At 36.4% G+C, this 21,747-nt stretch overlaps 1 protein-coding gene across 5 annotated transcripts in view; it reads right to left on the bottom strand.

Moving 5' to 3' along the window:
* The window catches only part of St7 (suppression of tumorigenicity 7), a 204,289-nt gene that overhangs the window by 43,739 nt on the left and 138,803 nt on the right, over positions 1 to 21,747 (bottom strand). For all 5 annotated transcript variants that reach the window (XM_048340114.1, XM_048340111.1, XM_048340110.1 and 2 more), the window contains one exon: positions 11,820 to 11,934. In XM_048340114.1, coding sequence (XP_048196071.1) covers positions 11,820 to 11,934 — 115 coding nt within the window. The remainder of the gene's footprint in view (positions 1 to 11,819; positions 11,935 to 21,747) is intronic.

Raw genomic sequence — 21,747 nt, 5'->3', positions numbered from 1 at the left:
AACTTTCTGCAATTTTGAAAACCTATGGGTAGGATTTTGTATTTAACTCCATTACTTTCTAAGTCTTAAAATTAAATCTGTACCATTAAATTTTAATGGTTTCAGCAAACAGTTCAGCATATTAGTCATCCTTCTGGTTTAAGCTACCACCCACAGCTTTGCTCCATCCATCCATTTTATGAGCATACTGTCCTCCCTGTATGATCATTACCATCCTCAAAATTGCTGCAAAGATCTCCTGAAGAATATATGGCACGTACTGGTATTAGTCACTGACACTTGTCATCTTATTTACTACTCAGAGTAAGGGAAGGGGGGGGGCATAGAATAGTTAAGAGATATGCCAGTATCACACAGGATAAATACAGTAATTTTCAGGTTACATGCTATCTTGCTGCCAAGATCTAATTTTAAAAATATTAACAATCGGGGGCTGAGGATATGGCCTAGTGGCAAGAGTGCCTGCCTCATATACATGAGGCCCTGGGTTCGATTCCCCAGCACCACATATACAGAAAACGGCCAGAAGTGGCGCTGTGGCTCAAGTGGCAGAGTGCTAGCCTTGAGCACGAAGAAGCCAGGGACAGTGCTCAGGCCCTGAGTCCAAGGCCCAGGACTGGCCAAAAAAAAAAAAATATATATATATATATATTAACAATCGGGCATGGTGAACAGATCTGTAATCCCAGCACTTGGGAGTTCCAGGCCAGCCTGATCTAAGCAGGAGATTCTATCTCAAACAGATAAACAAAAACAAAAGAACCCAAACCAAAAAAAAAGTTTTAATAAGAAAAACAAACAAGAAATGTATAGAGGGGCTGGGAATATGGCCTAGTGGTAAAGTGCTCACCTTGTATACATGAAACCCTGGGTTCGATTCCTCAGCACCACATATATGGAAAAAGCCAGAAGTGGCGCTGTAGCTCAAGTGGTAGAGTGCTAGCCTTGAGCAAAAAGAAGCCAAGGGCAGTGCTCAAGCCCTGAGTTCAGGCCCCAGTACTGGCAAAAAAAAAAAAACACAACAAAGAAATGTATAGACAGTGACAAAAGCAAAACCAAAGAAAGAAGTCAGGGAATAGAATTTGAGAGATTACCATTAATTTTCAATTGCCTGCAATGATTATGTGCATAATTTGTAAAATAGATATTATGATCATGTTACCTAAAAATATTACATTGCTCCATGTTACGACGTTTTATTTAAGGGCATAAACACTTGTATGTCATCCATCTGATTTAGAAGTGTGAAAAAATGGCTATTTAAATAAATAAGATATACACATTTAAATACTATTCTGCAAACAAAAATATTTTCATATCTACATCTGTGATTTGTTATAACTTCTTCATCTATCGTTACTGAACCTTTAGGGATCTCTTTACTAAATGTTCATAACTTACAATCATATCTTCTAAAGTTTTTTTGGGACTAATTATTTGCTATAAAAGAACCAAAGGTATTAAAGGAAATAGAAAATAAAATGAATAGCTGTAATTTTTAATTAATCTAGAATACAGTATTTTCTGCTCCAAATCGTCTTTCTATAGGACAAAGGCAAAGAATAGGACAACAGCACAGGGCTGCCATGGTCATTATCCCAAAATCTTTTTTTAGATTAAGAAACCCAAGTAACAAAATTGACAAGAAATGTACTCACTACCTTATGTATGTAACTGTAACCCCTCTGTATATCACCTTGACAATAAAATTAAATTTAAAAAGGAAAGAAATCCAAGCTAAAATTGTGTGGTGCCAGATGCCTGTAATCTCAGCCATTGGGAGGCTGAAGCAGGACTGTGAATTCCAAGCTAGCCTGGACCACATAGTAAGATCTAATCTAGAAAGCAAGCAAGAAAGAAAGCAAGAAAGGAAGGAAAGGGGGAGAAGAGAGGGAGGGAGAGAAGGAGGGATGGAGAGGAAGGAAGGGGAGGAGGATGAAGAGCAACAATAGGTTTTGTGTTTTTGTTATTTGTATAGATTTAAAGAACACATTTACTCCTAATGTTTATTTCTTTTATTAATCTTGTTCTCTTAAGGGTCTCTCTTTCTTTCCTTCCTCTCTTTCTTTTTTTAAAACTTTTTTATTTTTATTTATTGTAGAGGTGATGAATGGCGGGGCAAAGAGTTTCATAAGTAAGGTAATGAGTAAATTTCTTTTTTAACACTGTTACCCCCTCCCTCACTTTCTCCCACTCATCCCCCTCCTAACCTCAACTTGTAAAGCTCATTGTTGCCTTGGTTCATCCTTTGTTCTGCTGCTGTTTCTGTGATCCCTTTCCCTTCCCAGGATCAGATAAACTTATATACAAGACAAAGGGTACAACAGAAAGAAAGAGAGAAAGAAAGAAAAGGAAAGAAAAGATAAGAAAAGATAAGAAAAGAAAGAAAGAAAGAAAGAAAGAAAGGAAAGAAAGAAAGAAAGAAAGAAAGAAAGAAAGAAAGAAAGAAAGAAAGAAAGAAAGAAAGAAAGAAAGAAAGAAAGAAGGAAGGAAGGAAGGAAGGAAGGAAGGAAGGAAGGAAGGAAGGAAGGAAGGAAGGAAGGAAGAGAGAAAGAAAGGAAGGAAGGAAGGAAGGAAGGAAGGAAGGAAGGAAGAGAGAAAGAAAGAGAAAGAGAAAGAAAGAAAGAAAGAAGAAAGAAAGAAAGGAAGGAAGGAAGAAAGAAAGGAAGAAAGAAAGGAAGGAAGGAAGGAAGGAAGGAAGGAAGGAAGGAAGGAAGGAAGGAAGGAAGGAAGGAAGGAAGGAAGGAAGGAAGGATGGATTGTAAACAGCACATAATAAAAACATCTTGTTTCCAATTCTGGGAGTTCATTTTGATTTGCTTCATTATATATGGTCGGGTGCACCTAGTGATTGGCCTATTGTGATCCTCTGCTAAGAATATCATAGACATACTCTAGTTATTACAAATGCTTCCTCTCTTTATTTAGCAGTGATAGGGTTTGAACTGAAGGCCCTGCACCTAGGAGGAGGCATTCTACCACTGACTCATCCTTCCAGCCAAGTTCTGCACTTTTCTAAGAACATAATCCAGGGTATTTCTCTTATGTAGGATCCACTTTACAGGCAACTACAGTTGTCAGCAGGTATGGATTTATCAGATGCTTTGATTTTAGCAAACGAAACACAGATCTAGCTATTCAAGTACTAATTTCATGTGCTCTACTGCCTTTAATATAAACTACAGGGCGCTTTCTGTTCCTCACATCCCATATCACCGCCCCCTCATGTCATAACTATGATCTAGCAGAAGTAGCTAAGTGCTGATGGATTACATGAGCCCTGGCAGCCTCTTTTCTGTGTCTTAGTTATACTCCTTGAAAGAGTAACTGAGGTTATGTGGAGTTAAGATTAGCTTCAATTTCCTGTGGTTAAGATATCACCACACAGCAAATGAAATTATGTGGCTATAGTTTAAAATAGGAAGCTTTGTTCACTCAGGAGACTACACTGTGATGTGATTCCCATTTGTTGTTTAATGAAGAAAAACCAAATTCTAATAACTTTTATACTAGTGTTCAAAAACCCTTACAAATGTCTCCTACACAATAGACTGGTGCTCCATCGTGGTATCTGAAATCACAAAACAAAATCCAACTTTTTCCCTTTTCAGAGAACTCCATTCAGGTCTGAGTATTTTTGTACTGCTTCACCTTTCAACAACCTAAAGTCAACCAGCCACTCTCTTCACTGTACAGTCAAAACTGAAATGCCCTCCTGCTCCCACAAAGTGAGATCCAAAGTCCTCAGAGGTGTGGCCCTCATCTAACCCATCTCATATCATCTGCCTTTTGCTACATCCCTCCCTATTCCTGTTGTGTGGAACACAGGAAATACCCCACCCTAATCATGCCACTTGTCCCCCCAACCCACCAATACCCACCTGTCTGTGGCTCAAGCCCCTTCACTGGTTCAGTTCCTAGATTCCCACACTTCCCACACACTTGGGGTCAAGTCTTTACACTTACTGAAATTACTTATTCTCTTGTTTGTATCTCCTAGTTTTCATGGTGTACTTTAGGAGTGAATGCTGTGTTTCTTCACTTTGTATCAACAACATAGAAAAATGTCTGGTGGTTAGTGTTTGCTGAATGAAATCATAAGTTATTGACATTTCAAATCTCTTAAAATCAGCTTTATTTGACATGGCACCATTTATACCTAATTTAGCTCCTAGAAGTTAAAAGTGGTCAGTATTGACAGGTATTTTAAGAGTCAGAAGCATTATTCCTCAACATACATGTGACACTTTTATCTTTGCTTGTGGTGGTCCAAAATGATGCATGAAAGTCTATTGGTACTCTTATTCTAGATGTCTATTTAAAATAGTAGCAAAATGAAGAAACAGGAAAGAAGCAAAAACAAAACAAAAACAAAAACTGAAAACAAGGTTAAAGCAAAGTACACAATTCCTTGGCTAGAAACAACCTCACTGGCTCCACCCTTTATCAGAATGATGGCACTGAAAGAAAGGTCATCTTAGGGACTCCTGAATTTTTAAAAGTGATGAATAACCCATAATAGCAAAAATTAAATGCAATAATCTTGGAAGAAAACACATGGAGCAAACCTTCAGGTAAGATAAAGCAATTTTCAGTGATAACCTTTTTTTAACATCATTTTATTTTATTCATCTACCAATAAGCAAGATGTAGTTTAAAAGGATCCTTATGATACCTATGTATGAGAGAAGGAAGTTAAGAATCAATTCTCATATCTATGATTCTAAAGCACTTTTAAGGAGAGCATCCAGCAGATAAGTAAATTCCAAATCGAGCAAAAACAAGGACATTACATCATAGTAGCATCTCCATCTACTAATTCATTCACTAACCAGAGATGTTTTGAATAACCACTCTTGTACACAGGGGTCTAAGATAAGGACACAGGGACTGAAGTCAAAGACTTTCTCTACACTTCCCACAGCATGTTTCAAACAGATGTACAGAGCGTGCATTCATCATCCACAATCACTTGTGTTTATGTGTGTGCACACATGTGTATGTTTAACGTCTTTCTCCATTAGAATAAAAACCTGGTGAGAGAAAGTAAGTGATATTCATCTCTGAATGTAAAAACACCAAAAAGATTTTATCTTCAACGCATTAAGGATATGCTGGTCCCTTGGTGAAATCATTGGGGAAAAAAATGTCCTAATTACTCTTTGCATTCCTTTCCTGTACTCAAGTACAGGTGAGCATCCCTAAATGAGAACTACAAAATCCAAAACTTTTTAGAGTGTCACTTGAAACACTTCACCCTTATTACAAGCAAGCATTATTCCACCTATATCCTGTTTTGTGGTCAGGCATCAAATAGATATTATGTCGGTCAGACGAACATACCTGAAACTCATATTCACTCAACAAATGTGGCTTTCACAGATGCTTTTGGAGCCATGAACCATCCAAACAAAAATGGAAAACAAGTGAACAATGAAGCAGCTCATTTTTCCTTCACAGTCTGCTTATGGACTATGATATTAACTACTGTCTCTGTATGTGATCCTATCTGCCATGTAGACCTTCTTCTTAAAATTTCTCCACTTCTATTCATGACACAATGCAAAGAAAAAACAGAAACAAAAATTCTATCCTTAAATTTTTGTTTCTGTTAATGGTTCCAGACAGTGTGAGGTCTTTTTGCTCCACCTCCAAAAAGCCAATCCAAGGTTCCCTTTCAACCAAAGGGGAAAATTTACTTAAGAAATAAAAAGGATTGATATACAAGAACCTCAAAAAATGTGCAACATGGGATTTCAATGATTCAATCGGGAAATTCTACATGACCTTAGTAATTTTGGGCTGGGGGAAGAGTAGGCAACACTCATTCCACTACACCCAGAAAAATTCATCTCATGCTACAAAGCCAAACACCAGATGTGATTTGCAGGTTTTGGACTGGATTACCCTACAAGGTCTATTGGAGGGCCCTTCTGAGGCTGGTGCCTTGGAGCCAAACACAGCAGTTTCCATGACGGTAATGGCTAGCTGGGGAGGAATGTTACCTTGGTAAATTATGATAACTGGGCAATAAGGATTACTAAAGCTAATATAAATTTAGAGAGTTTGTGCATGTGCCAAGTATGTGAACTACAGATGTATGCATTCATGAAAGGTCTTCTTCATCATCAGAAACAGGTTTTCATGCCTGTAGTTCTCACTAAACTGACATCTATGACCATAACTCCTGCTCAATGCATATATCCTTTGTTCTAAGATAACTGAAATGTCCAGTCTTCTTAGCAGATCAACCTCTTGGTGTATAAATCAGTAGGGTATCTAGTCCTAAGTTGTGCTGGGTCTTCATTTCTCAGTGACTCATGCTTACAGGCCTGAAACACAGCCCCAGGGTATCAGTGTAAATGATTATTTTCTTCTTTGAACTAGCAATGTGGTTCCTTTGCCCATCTATTATTAGAAGAATTCTCTTTAAATATTCCCCAAATAGATTGGTTGGGGAAGAGATGTGGATGAAAAACACTGACAGTGGTTCAAAACTTCATTTGCAAATGCAGCCTTATTTTGTGGTGACTGTTTCAGAAGCTGCTTGTGCCTGAGGCATTAAATTCACATTTAATGTTTGACTGAAAAGCATTGTTTTGGTGTGGACAAATCCCTCCTATTCTTGTTTATACCTCAAACATAGAGGGATAACAGATCAACTAAAAGACAGGGTATCTAGTGATCATTTCAAAGTAATTATGATGACAGTTGTATCACTTGTGCTGGGCCAACAAACAATATTTATGAAACTTCTACTTATAACTACATGCTGATTATAAAAACAGTATCAGAAAAGGCTTATACTCTAAATAATCTCAGCATAAAGCGATTCCCTAATTTGTTTCCAACTATTTTGAACTGTCAGTCTACTAGAATATTTCCTTCAATGTTAGAACCATGTACTTATACTGCTCTAGCAAGTATATCATTTGCACATAAGACAATAATGCTAATTTAGGATAAGTTCTGTAGTATCTATGTTGCATTTATACATTTGCGATATAAATATACACACATATATGTATGTGTGTATATATATATATGTGTTATAATTTCCTTATTGGGAAGCTAATATACTCAAATTAGGGAAATCATTAAAAGACTTAATGGTATAAATATCAAAAAGAGCTTAGACCCACACTTCCATTGGTTCAAATTTTTCCAAGGGTAAAATGCTTTGAGTCCAAAGAAACAATTTAGCAGAATAAAAATGCCTGGCATTTCTATTTTCAGCCTTCCAAAAATTTAAGAATTCTTTGTACATGAGACTAGGCATTTCAGTTCTTATCAAATATCTACACATGGATCTTTTTAAAAGTGAGAATGAATTATAATAGCATGACACAACACTGGCTTTTGAGGTAACTCAAGACTGGGCTCTTACACTCCCAGTTCCACTGACATTTTATAATTGTTTTCTATTTGAATAAGATTGATCAAGAATAGTGAAGTTCAAAGTAGCAACAGCTACAGTACAGCTACAGTAGAACAGCTAATAATTTCTCGATTCTTTTTCTGTCCTACATAACTCTAAATACTTAAAATGGGTTAAAATATTTTAATCCTCACAACACATGATCAGCCATGTTTTCTCAAGCAAATTGAATTAGTTTTTTAATGTTCTTGTTTCCATTTCCAGCAGAAGAAAATGAGGGTTAGAAGGCTAAGTAATTTGAGTTCACTCAGCTAGGACTGGAAAGGTGAAGCTAAGGTTTGACCCACCTCATCCACATTACCAGTGACTGCTTTCTGGGACACCCATCAATAGTGAACTAGAGGCAGGCCAAAATAAATGTACCTAAGATTCTTCTAAAACTGAAATATGCAAATGAGAATGAATGAGAAATACATGATTTATTCCCCACATTACTATTTTAATCTGTGAGATTTTCAACTTAGGTGGCCTATAATATCTTCTTTGAAGTGTAATACAACACTTTCACAATGGCTTAAAATTATCAGCCTTTATAGCAAATGATTGGAGAAAAAAGACTGAATCGTAAATCTTCCTTGTGACTAAAGAAATCAAAAACAAGTTGACTGGAGATGAAAAATTGTATTTTGAAGGTAGCTTAAAAAAGATAATCAAATATAGATGAATATATTCATTGCTTAAAGAATGATCAGAAAGAAATCTTCAAAGACACTTGGCATCACTAAAATTCAGCATCACAGTCTATCTAATTCATGCCTTTGTTAAATGAAAGAAGCAGAGCATGTCACTCTAGAAAGGCTTAGCCTTATGGATAACACAATGGTTTTACAGATGGCAATACCTGTGTTTGAATCCAAGATTTTAAGTTGTGTATAAATGGACAGTTATAAAAGGTATTTAAACTCACAAAGCCACAGTTTCTGCATCTGACAAAATGGAGCAACTACCTCCAAGCAAGGTTATAGTGATGGTATATGGTAGGTTCTTCACAAATTTTAACTAATGATAATAATAATGGTATTAATTTAAAATTTCAAAATACTACCAACAGTAGTGTGATGGCTAAAAACAAGGGCCTGGACTGGACCACCTCGAGTTTCATCCTTCCCTAATAAATTCACATCATGTTTGACTATGACTGTTCTCTTTGATAATAACATCTACATGTCTTTACTTTGACATTGTAGTTGCTTCTGGTGAACACACTTCTCCCAGACACCAGGATTCTAGAATGGAACTAATGATGTATCCACCAAATATGTGTGTGGTGAGGATAAATGAGTGTATCCATGAAAACTTAGAATCATGCCTGAGACATGAAGCCAATAAAATGCTAAATGTTGTTGTTACTTTAGTCACTGTATAAATAATATAGAACTAGTACAAATCATTTTTTATAAAAACTGGCCATTTCTAATATTGGTTAATACCTTGGAAATCAAAGAACATGAAAACTTGAGGAAGACAAGACAACCCTTCAGACTAATGAATTACTTCAGACTAATGGCTGGAATAACAAAATGTGAGACATTTTCTCAAGGGCAAAACTGAAATTAGACTTCATGTTACAAGGAAGTTGTGACCAATTAACTGGTAATACTAGTAGGGATGCAGGGTTTCCAAAGGGCCTCACTGTAAGAAGAATTTGCGAATGTCAAAAATTTTCAAACTCAAAGCCAATCTTTTTTTTTAATGGTAAAGAAGAATTACGAGGCCAAGAGAATGTATTTCTTTCCCATTTTCTTTCCACAAAGCATGCTCTGATTTTTTCTTTGTGTGTCTTGCAACTTTTTGAAATTCTTTTTTTGCAAAGGTCAGGAAAGCAGCACTAATCATGTTGCTTCCCAACATACTACTTTAAAAATTCATCCACTTAACAAAATGTAATAAATAAGGACTGGTGTACCCATAAACTATCCAAGAAACAGCTACCCAACCAGAGCATTCCAATTTGCAAAGATAACACATAATCTTGTTTTGGGTGTAGCTCCACAGAGAGGTTGGAGGGGCTGGAATTCAAAGTGCTTTCTCCAGCATTTCTGATAAGAATGATTGCTTTTGAACAGGGTGAAAAATAGGGTGCTCAGTAATCTGTCCACTCCAAGTACTCTACTCACCCAATTCCCTGGGAAGGGACAGGATCATTGGATCTCCAGAAAATTTAGCAGGGATAAATTTGAAGGAAGCCATTCTATGTTATCAGATGAAGCACAGAGACATGTTAGGTTGCTTTTTTTTTTTTTTTTCTCCAACAGTCCTAAGTGGCTGCAGCTCACCCCTCAAGAACAGTAATTTCAGCAGCCACTTCATTATATTTCTACTGTAAATGATACAGGCCTGAGCCAAGTCAGCACCAAAGCTCCCTTCAGAATTCAGTTGAAGTTAGGTCATCTGCATTCTACTGACAACTGCTGAACTCCAAACCCCTAACGAGGGATCTCAGCAACAATATGTGTCCTGCCACTAATGAAGCTCTTTTTCCATGAATAATGAACAAGAACATCATCTCTGTTGCCAGGTACACAACATAAACAAAGCTCAACACAGGGGCCTTGATATGGTGAGTTTGTTCACTTGCAACAAAAGAATTTTTCAAAGTGTGAGCCAAGTTTTTGTGCAGAGTGGGACAGGCTGTTTTAACAAATAATGTGAACATATGTTATCAGAATATAATAAATCAGCTTTTGATTGTTGTAGAACAGAGGCTGTACAATGGGATACAGAGAGACAATGACTAGCTCCAACTGAGTTCATTTCTTTGTTTTGCAATCAATTTTCTGACACAAGGCTGATGACTTCTGTAATGAATTGAGATCTTCATGAAAGGAACATTATGAGACTTGTGATCTCAAAGGCTCTATTGGTCAAATCCTGTTCCTTCTGCCTTGATATTGCAGGTTGAATTCAGGTCAGCAGTAGCAAAGTAAGCATGAATTTTGGTGGGGCATTTGAAAGTTCTTTGTCCCCTGAACCCCTGGGTATAGAACTGGGTTTGTTTGGACTAAAAGAATGTCAAAGAATAAGCATTTTGCCTGCAAACAACCCCTAAGTTTAGACCACTGTTAAAATTAAGAGTGAGACTCTAGCATATAAACAGAAAATAAAAATGAGCTGATGTGAAGGCCAAGCAATCTTCATTTTGTTTACTTTAAAGGGCTCTGCAAATACTCCTCTCTCTTTCTAAAATCAATTCCATACTAAATAGTGTATATCTTATTGCATAGGGTGCTCATGTCTACATAAGCAAAAATGATGCCATCACTGGCTGAAGGCTTTGAGTTTCCACCAATCTGAAAAAAAAAATTTGAGGAAAATAACAGTCTCACAATATTTCAGTTCCCTCCATAATAGGTGGTAACAATTTCAAACCATTTAAGAAGTTTCTTATGAGGAATTTTGTGTCAAAAATGTGTTTGTTCAATATGTTTTGTGAAATCTTGGAGATTTGTGATGAGAATATTCTTTTAAAAATCCCCTGTAGTGCTGGGAATACAAGCCAGGGCCTTGTACATGCTAAGTACTCTATCACTGAGCTAAATCCTCAGCCTTGAAAAACTCTTCATGTGAACTAAAGAACCTTACTAAAGACAGGACATTTCATAAGGCAAAAACAATGATTCTATAATATACGTAATCACTCACAAGATCAATTTTACAACCAAACACATTTATTTTAAGGAGAGAGTAATTAAGGCCCATAGGGTGAAGTTCTGCAGAGATTTTAGTCATGAGAAGTAAGGATTCAGATTCTTTTTGTATGATTAATCAAATAGTGAATTCACTGGTAATCACAAGATAGTCAGAAGAGTTTTTAAATCTCTTGAATGCATAAGTTTATTTTTCTAGTGTAGTAAAAACTGGCAGAAGAGAATAAGTTCATGAGTAAGTATACAAAGGAAGTGGATTTTCTCCTAATGAAGAAAATACCTACGGTAAAGGAATATGATGTTATCTTCAGTTACATACTGAGCTGTCACATGCATAAGGGCCACTGGCTGTCCTAAACTGCTTCAGAGGATCAGCATCACTGGCATGGCATCGCAACAAGATCTCTAATAGCTGCAGCTGCAACCAGCTGCTGCTGCAACCAGGTCTGTTTCCTGACCATGCAGGGAACCCAGCAGAGTTCATAAGTTGCCTGATAGGGAGAGTGCCAGGAAGTCTGCACAGAGGGACAAAGAGGAATGAAGCACAAGCCACACAATGTGTCTACTCATGCTAAATACAAACTTCTAAGATTGTATAAAACCAGTATGTGAAAAGTCTTTGAAAGCAAAGTTTTCAAACTATGGTGCTACTCAAAAGGATCTTTCCAATACAATGTCTGTAGTATACTAAGAAGAGAGAAGTTCTAAAGAACATAAAACTATCAAGGACTTACCATCATACTTTGCTAAGACTGCCTGAACATCAGCATATGCTTGTAGTTCCAGAAGAGCTTCTAAAAGGTTTTCATGGATGTTGAACATGCTCAGCAGAGGAAATTCCTTCATTAACTAGAAAAAAATAAACCAAGCAATGATTAATATACTTAATATTTCTTATATATTTACTGCATATACTTAAGAAGACATATGATATGTTGTATGATATGCATATACATAGTAATCTATCAGGCAGAAATAAAAATAAGAAATAGAAAACAGAAAAAGCAAAAGAAGAAGTATTTCTTATTTTTAAGTATAATTGAAGGGGGTGAATTTAATCAAAGTACATTATATGCATGCATAGAAATAACAATGAAACACTTCTGTACAATTAAAATATGCTAGTAAAGAATGAAGTTGTACCAAAACTGAACTATAATTTATTTCTATAACATGAAAGTATAATGTTTAAAAATAAACAATACTGAATTACAAGTTTTCAATAATTGTGACTTTTAAAGCATCAAATCCTCCTTTTTTTCAAAGTCCAAAAGGAGTTTTCTTTAGAAAGATAGAAGATTGAATCTGTACAAATCTAAAGCAGGAGAATGACCAAAAGAGAAAGGTTTTTGTAAATACTGAAAATGATCCATAATGACAAAATGCCACAAGAAAATCAATCAAATGAAGGTTGAACACTGCAGAGCATCCTGGTGCAAAGCTAAGGGAGGAAAAGCAGGAAAATAACTAGAAGACAATATACCTGTGAGAAACATTGTAGATACGAACAGGTGGAGAGGAATAAAGAAAGAAGTTTACAATTTTTTTTCCTACTGGTCTCAGCAAAACAGGAGTCTAGATCATCTTCTGAGACTGAGGGAAGAGGTGGCAGGAAGAAGATTAAAGATGGGGGTGAGAGTATACAATAGTTACAAAGAATAGATCTGCTTAGGGAAACAAATGAGGGTTGCGAAGTCATCCTGATGACCTAACAAATCCAAGACCATACATTTATAAAGGCTATGATTGGCATAGTTATTAAGTTTTAGCCAGCAGCCCAGGCACAAGCAATAGGTTGTCAAATAATTAGGATAAGGCTCAGCAGAATGGAATTAAAATTCTATGAAAAGTCATGGAGTTGTTGGCTCTAATGGTAAAAGAATGATTAATGGAATGACCAAAATCTTCTAGGCTGGATGGGAAGAGAGGTCCATAGGGAATTAAAATAAATGATAATGAGCTTCATTGGGAAAAACCAAAGAGAAAGAAAAAAAGAATCAAGAATTTCAGAGTAAAATCTTATCTTCAAAAAGGTAAAATACCTTAAAGATAATCAAGTTCTTTTATTATATTTATACTGCTTTATATTTATACTGATCCATTCACCCTCCTACATGGGAACTGTTTTCTAGAATAGCATGATGACATTTTAAAAGTAACATCATTTTGATTTAAACATCTTTACAGTAATTATGATAAAAAATAATACTGAAAACAGGATAATTCACTGCCAAGCCCCTCCCCCCAAAAGTTAATATACTGCATTGACTATATATTTCTTACTTTATTAGGAACATTTGCCATAAATTTTAAAACCAAGAATCACTTAGCATTGCATTTTAAGAGAAATAATTTTCTGAAATCCATAGGCATCACATTAGCAAGTATCAAAGTGATTTTGTGTTGAAGAGGACTGATAATATGCACCCTTCTGAGATATAATATTTTCATTGTTAATAAAGGAATAGGATGGCAACACATACGGTTGGTGTTGTGTAACCAATAAAGGCATTTCTTGATCTGGTTCACTGTGATTCTTGATGACATCACCCTTTGATTTCTTTTTCTTTTTCTAACTAAAGCTTGCTAGAATTAAAGCTCTCTATCATTCAGCCATTGGCAACAAAACAAAGACATTCTTTAAACTACAAGTTGATTGCATTAATTTTAACCAATTCAGATAACACACTTGAAAGACACAAGTTACATTCTGTCATTTGAAAGCAATTGAAATATTGTTGCTGAGGGTTACAAAGTGAGTATTAAGAACCAATGAGACACAGAAAAAATACCAAGGCCACACCTGGTTTACACACGTCTTGCCAATGCTGCTTGAATGGCATAGGCTACACTGGAAGCCTGGACAGAGTACACTATGTCCAAAAACATAATTGCCAATGAAAGCATTTTACATGTGAAGAAAAGCAAATGCTGAGAAGTAATCTAAGTCATATGACAAGTTCGAAACACAGTGTTTCTTACTTAATGAAAATAAAAGGAAAGGGAAGCCCCTCTGCTGCTCCACTAACAACAATCTTATCGTGGAAAAGAGCCCAAGAAGACTCTACTCCTTGGCTAGCTTTACTCCTCATGCATTGCTACTTGCTGGCTCTTCTCACATACTCAGAATGATCAGGGGTCACTTAAATTGTGCCCATAGACACACCCTGTGTCACTTGACAATTTGATAAATTTTCCTTGCACCTCTTGCCTCTCTTGGCTTCCTCAACACCATTCTCTTCTGTGCTTTTTCTTTTTTTTTCATAGCCTCCTCTCTTACCGCTTCTTCTCTTAATTGTCCTTGTCTGCTACTTAATAGTAAGTTATCTTATCCCTAATAATAAAATGTTGTGTTATTGGTCTTATCATAAACACCTGGTCTTTTGAAATGCTTTTCATCTAGAATCTCAGCTCCAATCTTTATGCAGATGGCTCCAATAAATGAGTGTTCTCTGACTTCTTTTCTAAGCTATTGGATCAATTTATAATCTATCTCCCTAACAGTTTACCTTGTATCCTTTAAGGCAACAGTTTTTCCTTTCTCAGACCAACCCTTCAAACTTAGTCATTCTCTTTGCTATTTCCTGTCTCTGATCAGGTACTAGGAAGCCACTGTCACTTTCTTCTTCCCTGCTCAGTATAGTCACCTCAAGGTATCCTTGAGACATCTGAGTTAGCATGAAAATATCCTGGCAGCTTTCATCAAGTTCACAGTAAACTTTATGTATAAAAAAAGAAAGAAAAGAAAAAAACCACCAATAACTTAATTGTTACTCTCCTACTTTGCCTATATTGTTCAGGACCACCTCCTTCCAATCCACTCTGCAATACTATTGTAAATACTTGTCAATGTGCACATCAAACCATTTCATCCTGCACTTGCATGGCTAGACCTATGCCACCAGACCACTGGCATAGCTAGACCTACCCCAAATAAAGTCAGATGTGAACAAACTAAAAGAAAAATAACACAAGCACCTTAAATTATAAACCATAATGTGACATTTAAGTATAATAGGATATTAATCACCTTGGGGGCTATTATGTAGGGACACTGGAAATTAGTTCTCAAAGATCTTTTAATGGCAGGGTCTGTGAAGTGCTGACACATGGAGCATTTGAGAAAAGCAGGGTAAAACTATTTTACAATGTGATCATGCCTTTCTTACTAATACAGGCATAAAAATACACTGAGAATATGTTAAAATGTTTCAGCAGTGCTATTTCTGATTGCTGAGATTAAAGGTGATTTGTATCTCTTCTTCCATTTTTCCTATATGATCTAATACTTTTATTTATTTTTTAGACTTTTTAAAAAATTTATTGTCAAAGTAATGTACAGAGGGGTTACAGTTTCATACATAAGGCAGTGAGTTCATTTCTTATCAAACTTGTTACCTCCTCCTTCATTTTTCTCCCACCTTTCCCCCTCCCCAGCTCCTTCCCCACTCTCCCCCCTAGTAGTACAGCTGGTTTACGGCATATTGTCTTGTAAGTATTGCTGTTGCATTGGTTCACCTATTACCCTTTGTCTCTCCATTTTGATGTTCCCCTTCCTTAGTTCCAATAAACATGCATGCAATACCCAGTGTACCAAAGTCAGTTACAGTGACAACAGGGATAAAACCATGAGGAAGAAAGACAAAAGAAAAAGGTATAACTTCACATGGTACGTTGAAAATAACAACAAAGATGAACCACTTATTTCCAAATCTTGTAGTTCCTTTTGCTTAGCATCATCTTATGTGATCATATGTATATTGCGATTGAGCTATTCTAATACTTTTAAAAGGCAGATCACACATTTAATACACACAAGGGGGAATCAATACACTTGATGGGGGAGAATACTGATCTCTCAATTCAAGATAGAATCCTAAAATAATTTCCATGGGAAACAGCCCCTCGTGCCTAATCCCTGTCTATTCCCCCAGCCTCATTTCTAGCTTCATTTCTAGCTACATTTCAAGCTATATTTCCTCCTACATTCCATGATCCAGCTATGTAAGAGCTCACAGCCATTTGAATAGGCTTCACTCATGTTTCAGTTTCACGGTCTCCTTGTCCTGTGACATTCGCCTTTCTGCCTCCCTGGTCAGCTGTCCTCTGAGCACTTACTCTCCACCTGGCAAGCTATATATTCCTCATCTGAATTATCAAAGTCTTTATCATAACAGTCTACTGATCTATCTTCCCAAAAAGTAGAGTATTGGGTTAGTGAGATCCAAAGTGGGAGGCTAACTAACATATATTTCATGACTGGAATATTCTTAAAGTTCCATTACTTGAGGGAAGGCATATTATACATGTGCTGCTAGCTACACATATGCTTCAGGGACTTGGGGTAAGTAGTTGAATGCATTCTTCTACCATTTATAATTGAATATATTTTATCCTCTGTAAAAGGTATAAATAGAGTTGTAACTTTTGACTCAATGCAGAGAAGATTATTTCACATTTAGAGCTGTCTGAAACTGAAATAAAGGGCCCAGGGAAAGCCATCACTGGAACTGTTTATATAGGGAGAGGCCAGCCACAGAACAACAATAGTATAGAGTACTTTCTGAATTCTGCAAGCGCAAGGAAAGAATTCTTAAGATATTAGGCAAGGTGGTAAAAGTGGTAATGAGAAATTGAGAAGATGCCACATGACCCCAGAGGTTTAAAAAAAAAAAAAAAAGCTCAGGAAAGCTCTCAGCACCTTGTACAAAATTTGTATGCTTATCTCCTAAACATAGCCATTAAGAGCCTTTCACCTAGGTCCAGGTTTTGTTTGCCTTTCCTGTCTTCTACAGGATCAGACTCCAGCCTTGTCAGACTAGTACACACCATTCCCAGAATTCCTTCAGCAGTTGCTAGCCACTGTGTTTTTACTCCAGCATTTTCCCCACCTGAAATACCTTTCCCCTTAAGGAAAGGAAGCATGTCAAAAAATTACCCCACCCTCCAAAGCCCAGATCAAATGCTACCTCCTAAAGTCACAGCATCTTAGAAAGTGAGAGCCAGAAAAGCCCATAGAGATCATCCAAACATTCTGCTCACTTTACAGACAAGCTCCCTCCCACTCCCGCCCCACCAAAAGAACACAATGAAGGCTGCAAATCCAATGATTCAGCCAAGGTTTAATGCTGGGACTATGATTCAAACCTAGTCATCAACACGGAGTCCAAATTTCAACACATCACAATTCCAGTTCCTGGACTGGTAAATCCAAGAGAATGAAGCTACTTTTCTTTTGTCTGGGATACAATACTTACATTTCTGCCTTTCATTGTGTTTATGTGAATTCACAAGAAGAAAACTGTATTATAGAGGAATAAACCCTACATTTGGAATTATTCCTAAGGTAAAACTCAATATCTTCCCCTTACTACCTTGTATTATTTTGTACAAATTGCTTAGCTTCCCTGAGCTTTGGATTTTTTGTTGTCGTTGTTGTTTCGTTTTGTTTACCTCCAGTGCCATCTGGCATTTTCTCAGTCTCTCATTACCACCTTAACTAATATCACCAACTACCCTATTCACATCACGTTTTCTAATGTTTCTATCACCTTCTGAAACTAGCTTATTTTTTTAATGTGGCTCTCTATTAATTTAAATCACAAAACAAAACAACAAGAAGAATTTAATAGTAATAACACTATTATTGTAGGAATCAGCAAAGATTTCTGTGAAGGGCCTAGGAAGTAACTACTGGATTTTTGAACTATATGACATTAGTTGAATGGACATGGTAGCTCAAAAACACCCATGTAAATGAATGAGAAAGGCAGTGTTCCATGAAGTTTGATTGATAGTAACAGTAATATGCTGCACTTGGTCCACAAGCCTTACCATGCCCACCACTTGTTAATTGGAATAAAAATTTTAAAGCAAAAAGGTTGTCATTACAAGACTTTCATAGTGCTATCATACTTTAAATATATAACATGTCTTACCCATTGCTATGTTGGCAGACTGTAGTGAAATGGCATCTACCCTACATCCTAGCATTTCTCAGTCCAGCACAATTCCCTAGAGCCTAGTCACATGTCTCTGAGGAGTCATATGTTGAGATGCACTGTCATAAACAGTGATCTGAATAGTTGAAATTCCGTATATTCCCATGACTAAATGTTATTCAGAAGATAAAAAGAATGTGCTGGAATCTTATATCTTAATGTGGACAAAAATAAAGTAATTTTGAATAAAGAAGTTTAAAATGAAGAAATATTCTGTAAAGCATGAGACCATCTAGTTAAATTTTAAAATGCATATAAAACGAAACTATATATAGCTTATGAGCATATGAAAACAATCTGGAAACGAAACTTGCTAGTACCTAGGAGCAGGTAGTCTAAATGTGGCCACACACAGCTAGAGCTTATCTATAAAACAAAAAAGGCAAAGCTGTTAATAACTACTTATTACATGTATTATTTTTTTAATTCTAGGCAATATGGCTGTTTCTTACTATATTACTTTTCTATATGTTTTTGTACTTTTAGGTTTGTTCCTCCAAAACAGGAAGTTGTTAATAATATTTTGATATATAATTGCTTCAGTCATCAAGACTGCAATTTTCATCAGATTTTAATTCTATTTTCTTATATTCTACTTGCTTTTTGAGGCAAAATTGTTTCTTTCCATTGGAAGTTTGACTCTGTGTATCCTTAAAATATGGTGTCTCTAAATAAATAATATCTAAAGAATTTCCCTCTGAAATAATTTGATCCAATAGCATTTAATACACTGTATTTGAATTCTGTAGTAGAATTAAATAAGTGCTAATCTCACAAGAATCACAACCTCAAAACCCTACTTCTTTATTCTCTGAGTTCCAGAGAGTAGGTTCACTGACAGAAGTCATATGAGAAATTACAACTTCATTTTGAAAAAGGCTTCCTAGTTAAAGTAATTACAAAGGAATTAAAGTTCCTTTCTTATGTGCAGAGAGAGGTTGGGATAAGGTTTAGACAAGACTACTTGTTATACTTATATATGAATATACATGTGTGTATACATGTCTGTGTGATGTCTCTGTCTGTCTGTCTGTTTACCTACCTACTATCTATCAAGAGAGGGCACAAAGGGCTCATCTTGGGAGAAATATTCTATAGAAGTCAAGAGCATGATCACCCTTGCAATCAGATAAATTCAGATTTGAATTCAGAGACAGTGGAATTTCTAAGCTCTGGGTGAGCTCATTTTTCTCATTAGCAGACAAAAGCACCACCTAGTTCACAAAGCACACATAGCTCCCACTCACACATAGACAGGCCACCAGATTTACATAATTCTGACACAGGTATGATGCATTTTAAAAATCTTTAAGTAATTGCACCAAGGAGTTACCATTTAACATGTCTGTTTAGAACATCTTGATTAATATCATCCCTTTCATCATTCTCCTCATCCCTCCCAATCCTATTCCTCCCATTTTCCTAGTTTCACAGGATATGCATTGAATATTATGACTGGATCCTATTCCTTTTCTCTCTTCATTCCTCTATCCACCCTTCCTTTAGACCTCCCCTCCCCCACCACACATCTCAAGTACCAGTTTTCTGATACTCACTTTGTTGGATTGTAAGTTAGTTTTTTCTAGTTACACATTTCAATTCTCCACTGATATCATACTTCCGTTAATTCATTTGCATGCACTTACATATGACCCAATGTGTGTTTACTTGTATGTTTATAAATTAGATCTAACTTCCACATGAGTGAAAACACGAATCTTTTGTTTTTCTGGGCTTGACTTCATGTAACAAATTTTTCTAAGTCTATCCATTATTTTGCAAATGATGTAATATCATTTTTCATAATGGATGAGTAAAATCCATTGTGTATATATACCATATGTTGTGTGTATGTGCACACAAGCATGTGTGCTAGTCCTGGGGTTTGAACTGGGGCCCGGACACTGTCCTTGAGCTTCCTTAGCCCAAGGTTAGTGCTCTACCATTTCAGCCACAGCTTCACTTCTGGCTATTTTTTTTGGCAGTTCAGAGGAGATAAGAGTCTCATCCTGTAATTCCAAGGAGCTCAGAAATCTACTCATGCATCAGAAAGAATGACATTGTACCATTTATAAGGAAATGGAAAGACTTGGAAAAATTATATTAAGCAAAGTAAGCCAGACCCAGAGAAACACAGGTTGCATAGTTTCCCTCATTTGTGGTAGCTAGAAACGGTGTGTAAATCAACAAGAAAACATACTGGGTGGAAAGCAAGGAGTTACAAAGGAATTCACAGAAGTGTAATGGACACTCTGAAGGGTGAAAATAGTACAATTCTTTAAAAAGACAAGTTAAAGCCCAACAAAATAAGTACCAGGAAATAGGAACTTGCAAGAGGGGAGGGTGGAGACAAAAGGAGAGAAATAGAAGAATGATGGGGGAAAGAGGAGAGAACGCAGGAAAGAATTCATTATAAGTATCCCAGAATTGAGAAATATAAGTGAAGGGGTGGGTCAAAGAGGGGTGAAAATGTTCAAGTGGTGACACAGATCAAGATACATTGTACACACAAACTGCTTTGTTATACTTCAAAAAATTAAAAATATAACCTAAAACTCAGATAATGGAAGGGGTAGGTTGGGAGGGGTGGGTGAGAATGTTGAAAGAGGTGATACTGATCAAGATGCACTGCATTCATAAACTGCTTCAGTGAATGGCAACTGCTTTGTACAACGACTTAAAGATAATCAAAATATTTTTAAAGTTTTATTTTGCCTGGGATAGCTTTGAACCATGATCCTCAGATCTCAGTCACCTGAGTAGCTAGAATTATAGTCATGAGCCACCAGCACACAGCCATACCACATTTTCTTGATCCACCGTTTCATTGAAGGGCTATTTCCCTATCTAGGCTATGGTGAATAATGAAGTAATGAGCATGGTTGTGCAAGTAGTTGTGGCTCAACTAGTAGAGTGTCAACTTTGAGTAAAAAAGCTCAGGGACAGCACCCAGGCCCCACGTTCGAGACCCAGTAGTGGTGCATGCGCGCACGCACACACACACACACACACACACACACACACACACACAGATTAGGATGCGAAACGTTGTTGAAGGGCTGTTTTCTGTGCTATGACTACTTATTTTTAGTTGTATGATACCACATAGCATGTCTATTTATTTTAAAATAAGGTATAAGTATGTTTTGGTGATATAATTTGCCTTTTTATTAAGAAAAGACTACAGTTCCCATATGAAGTTTCAATGAAAGCACATGATACAGAGGCCTGTTTTCTATAAGCTAAATCATCCAAAATAAATCTTTAAATTCACTAACTATCTAGCACAATTCTGTTTATTTATTGCCCTCTATCTTTGCTACACTGGTAATTGCTTTCTTCTGGCAGCAAGAAATTTATATACCCTGTTTTGCCCAAATATTATAGTTTATATAGAAGGAAAACACTAACTCTCCTAGGATTCCTCTAATACCTGTGGGGAAGAACATGGGATGGGCCAAGGATAAAATTTCAGTTTCAATTTTACATCATCTGGCTATTGTCAGATCAGGTTTATTTCAGTGGAAGAATTTGAGGCACTTCTGAGGTTAACATTTATGAGCTCAAATGGGGGAAAGGGAGAGTTAATTCACTGAGTTTGAAATACTCTATGGACATAATTTAGAACTCCAGTCTGTATGTTTTTTCTCAGTTGACTTAC

Source organism: Perognathus longimembris, chromosome 2, assembly GCF_023159225.1.
Source record: "Perognathus longimembris pacificus isolate PPM17 chromosome 2, ASM2315922v1, whole genome shotgun sequence".
Lineage (NCBI taxonomy): Eukaryota > Metazoa > Chordata > Mammalia > Rodentia > Heteromyidae > Perognathus > Perognathus longimembris.
This window is presented reverse-complemented; position numbering and strand designations above follow the sequence as displayed.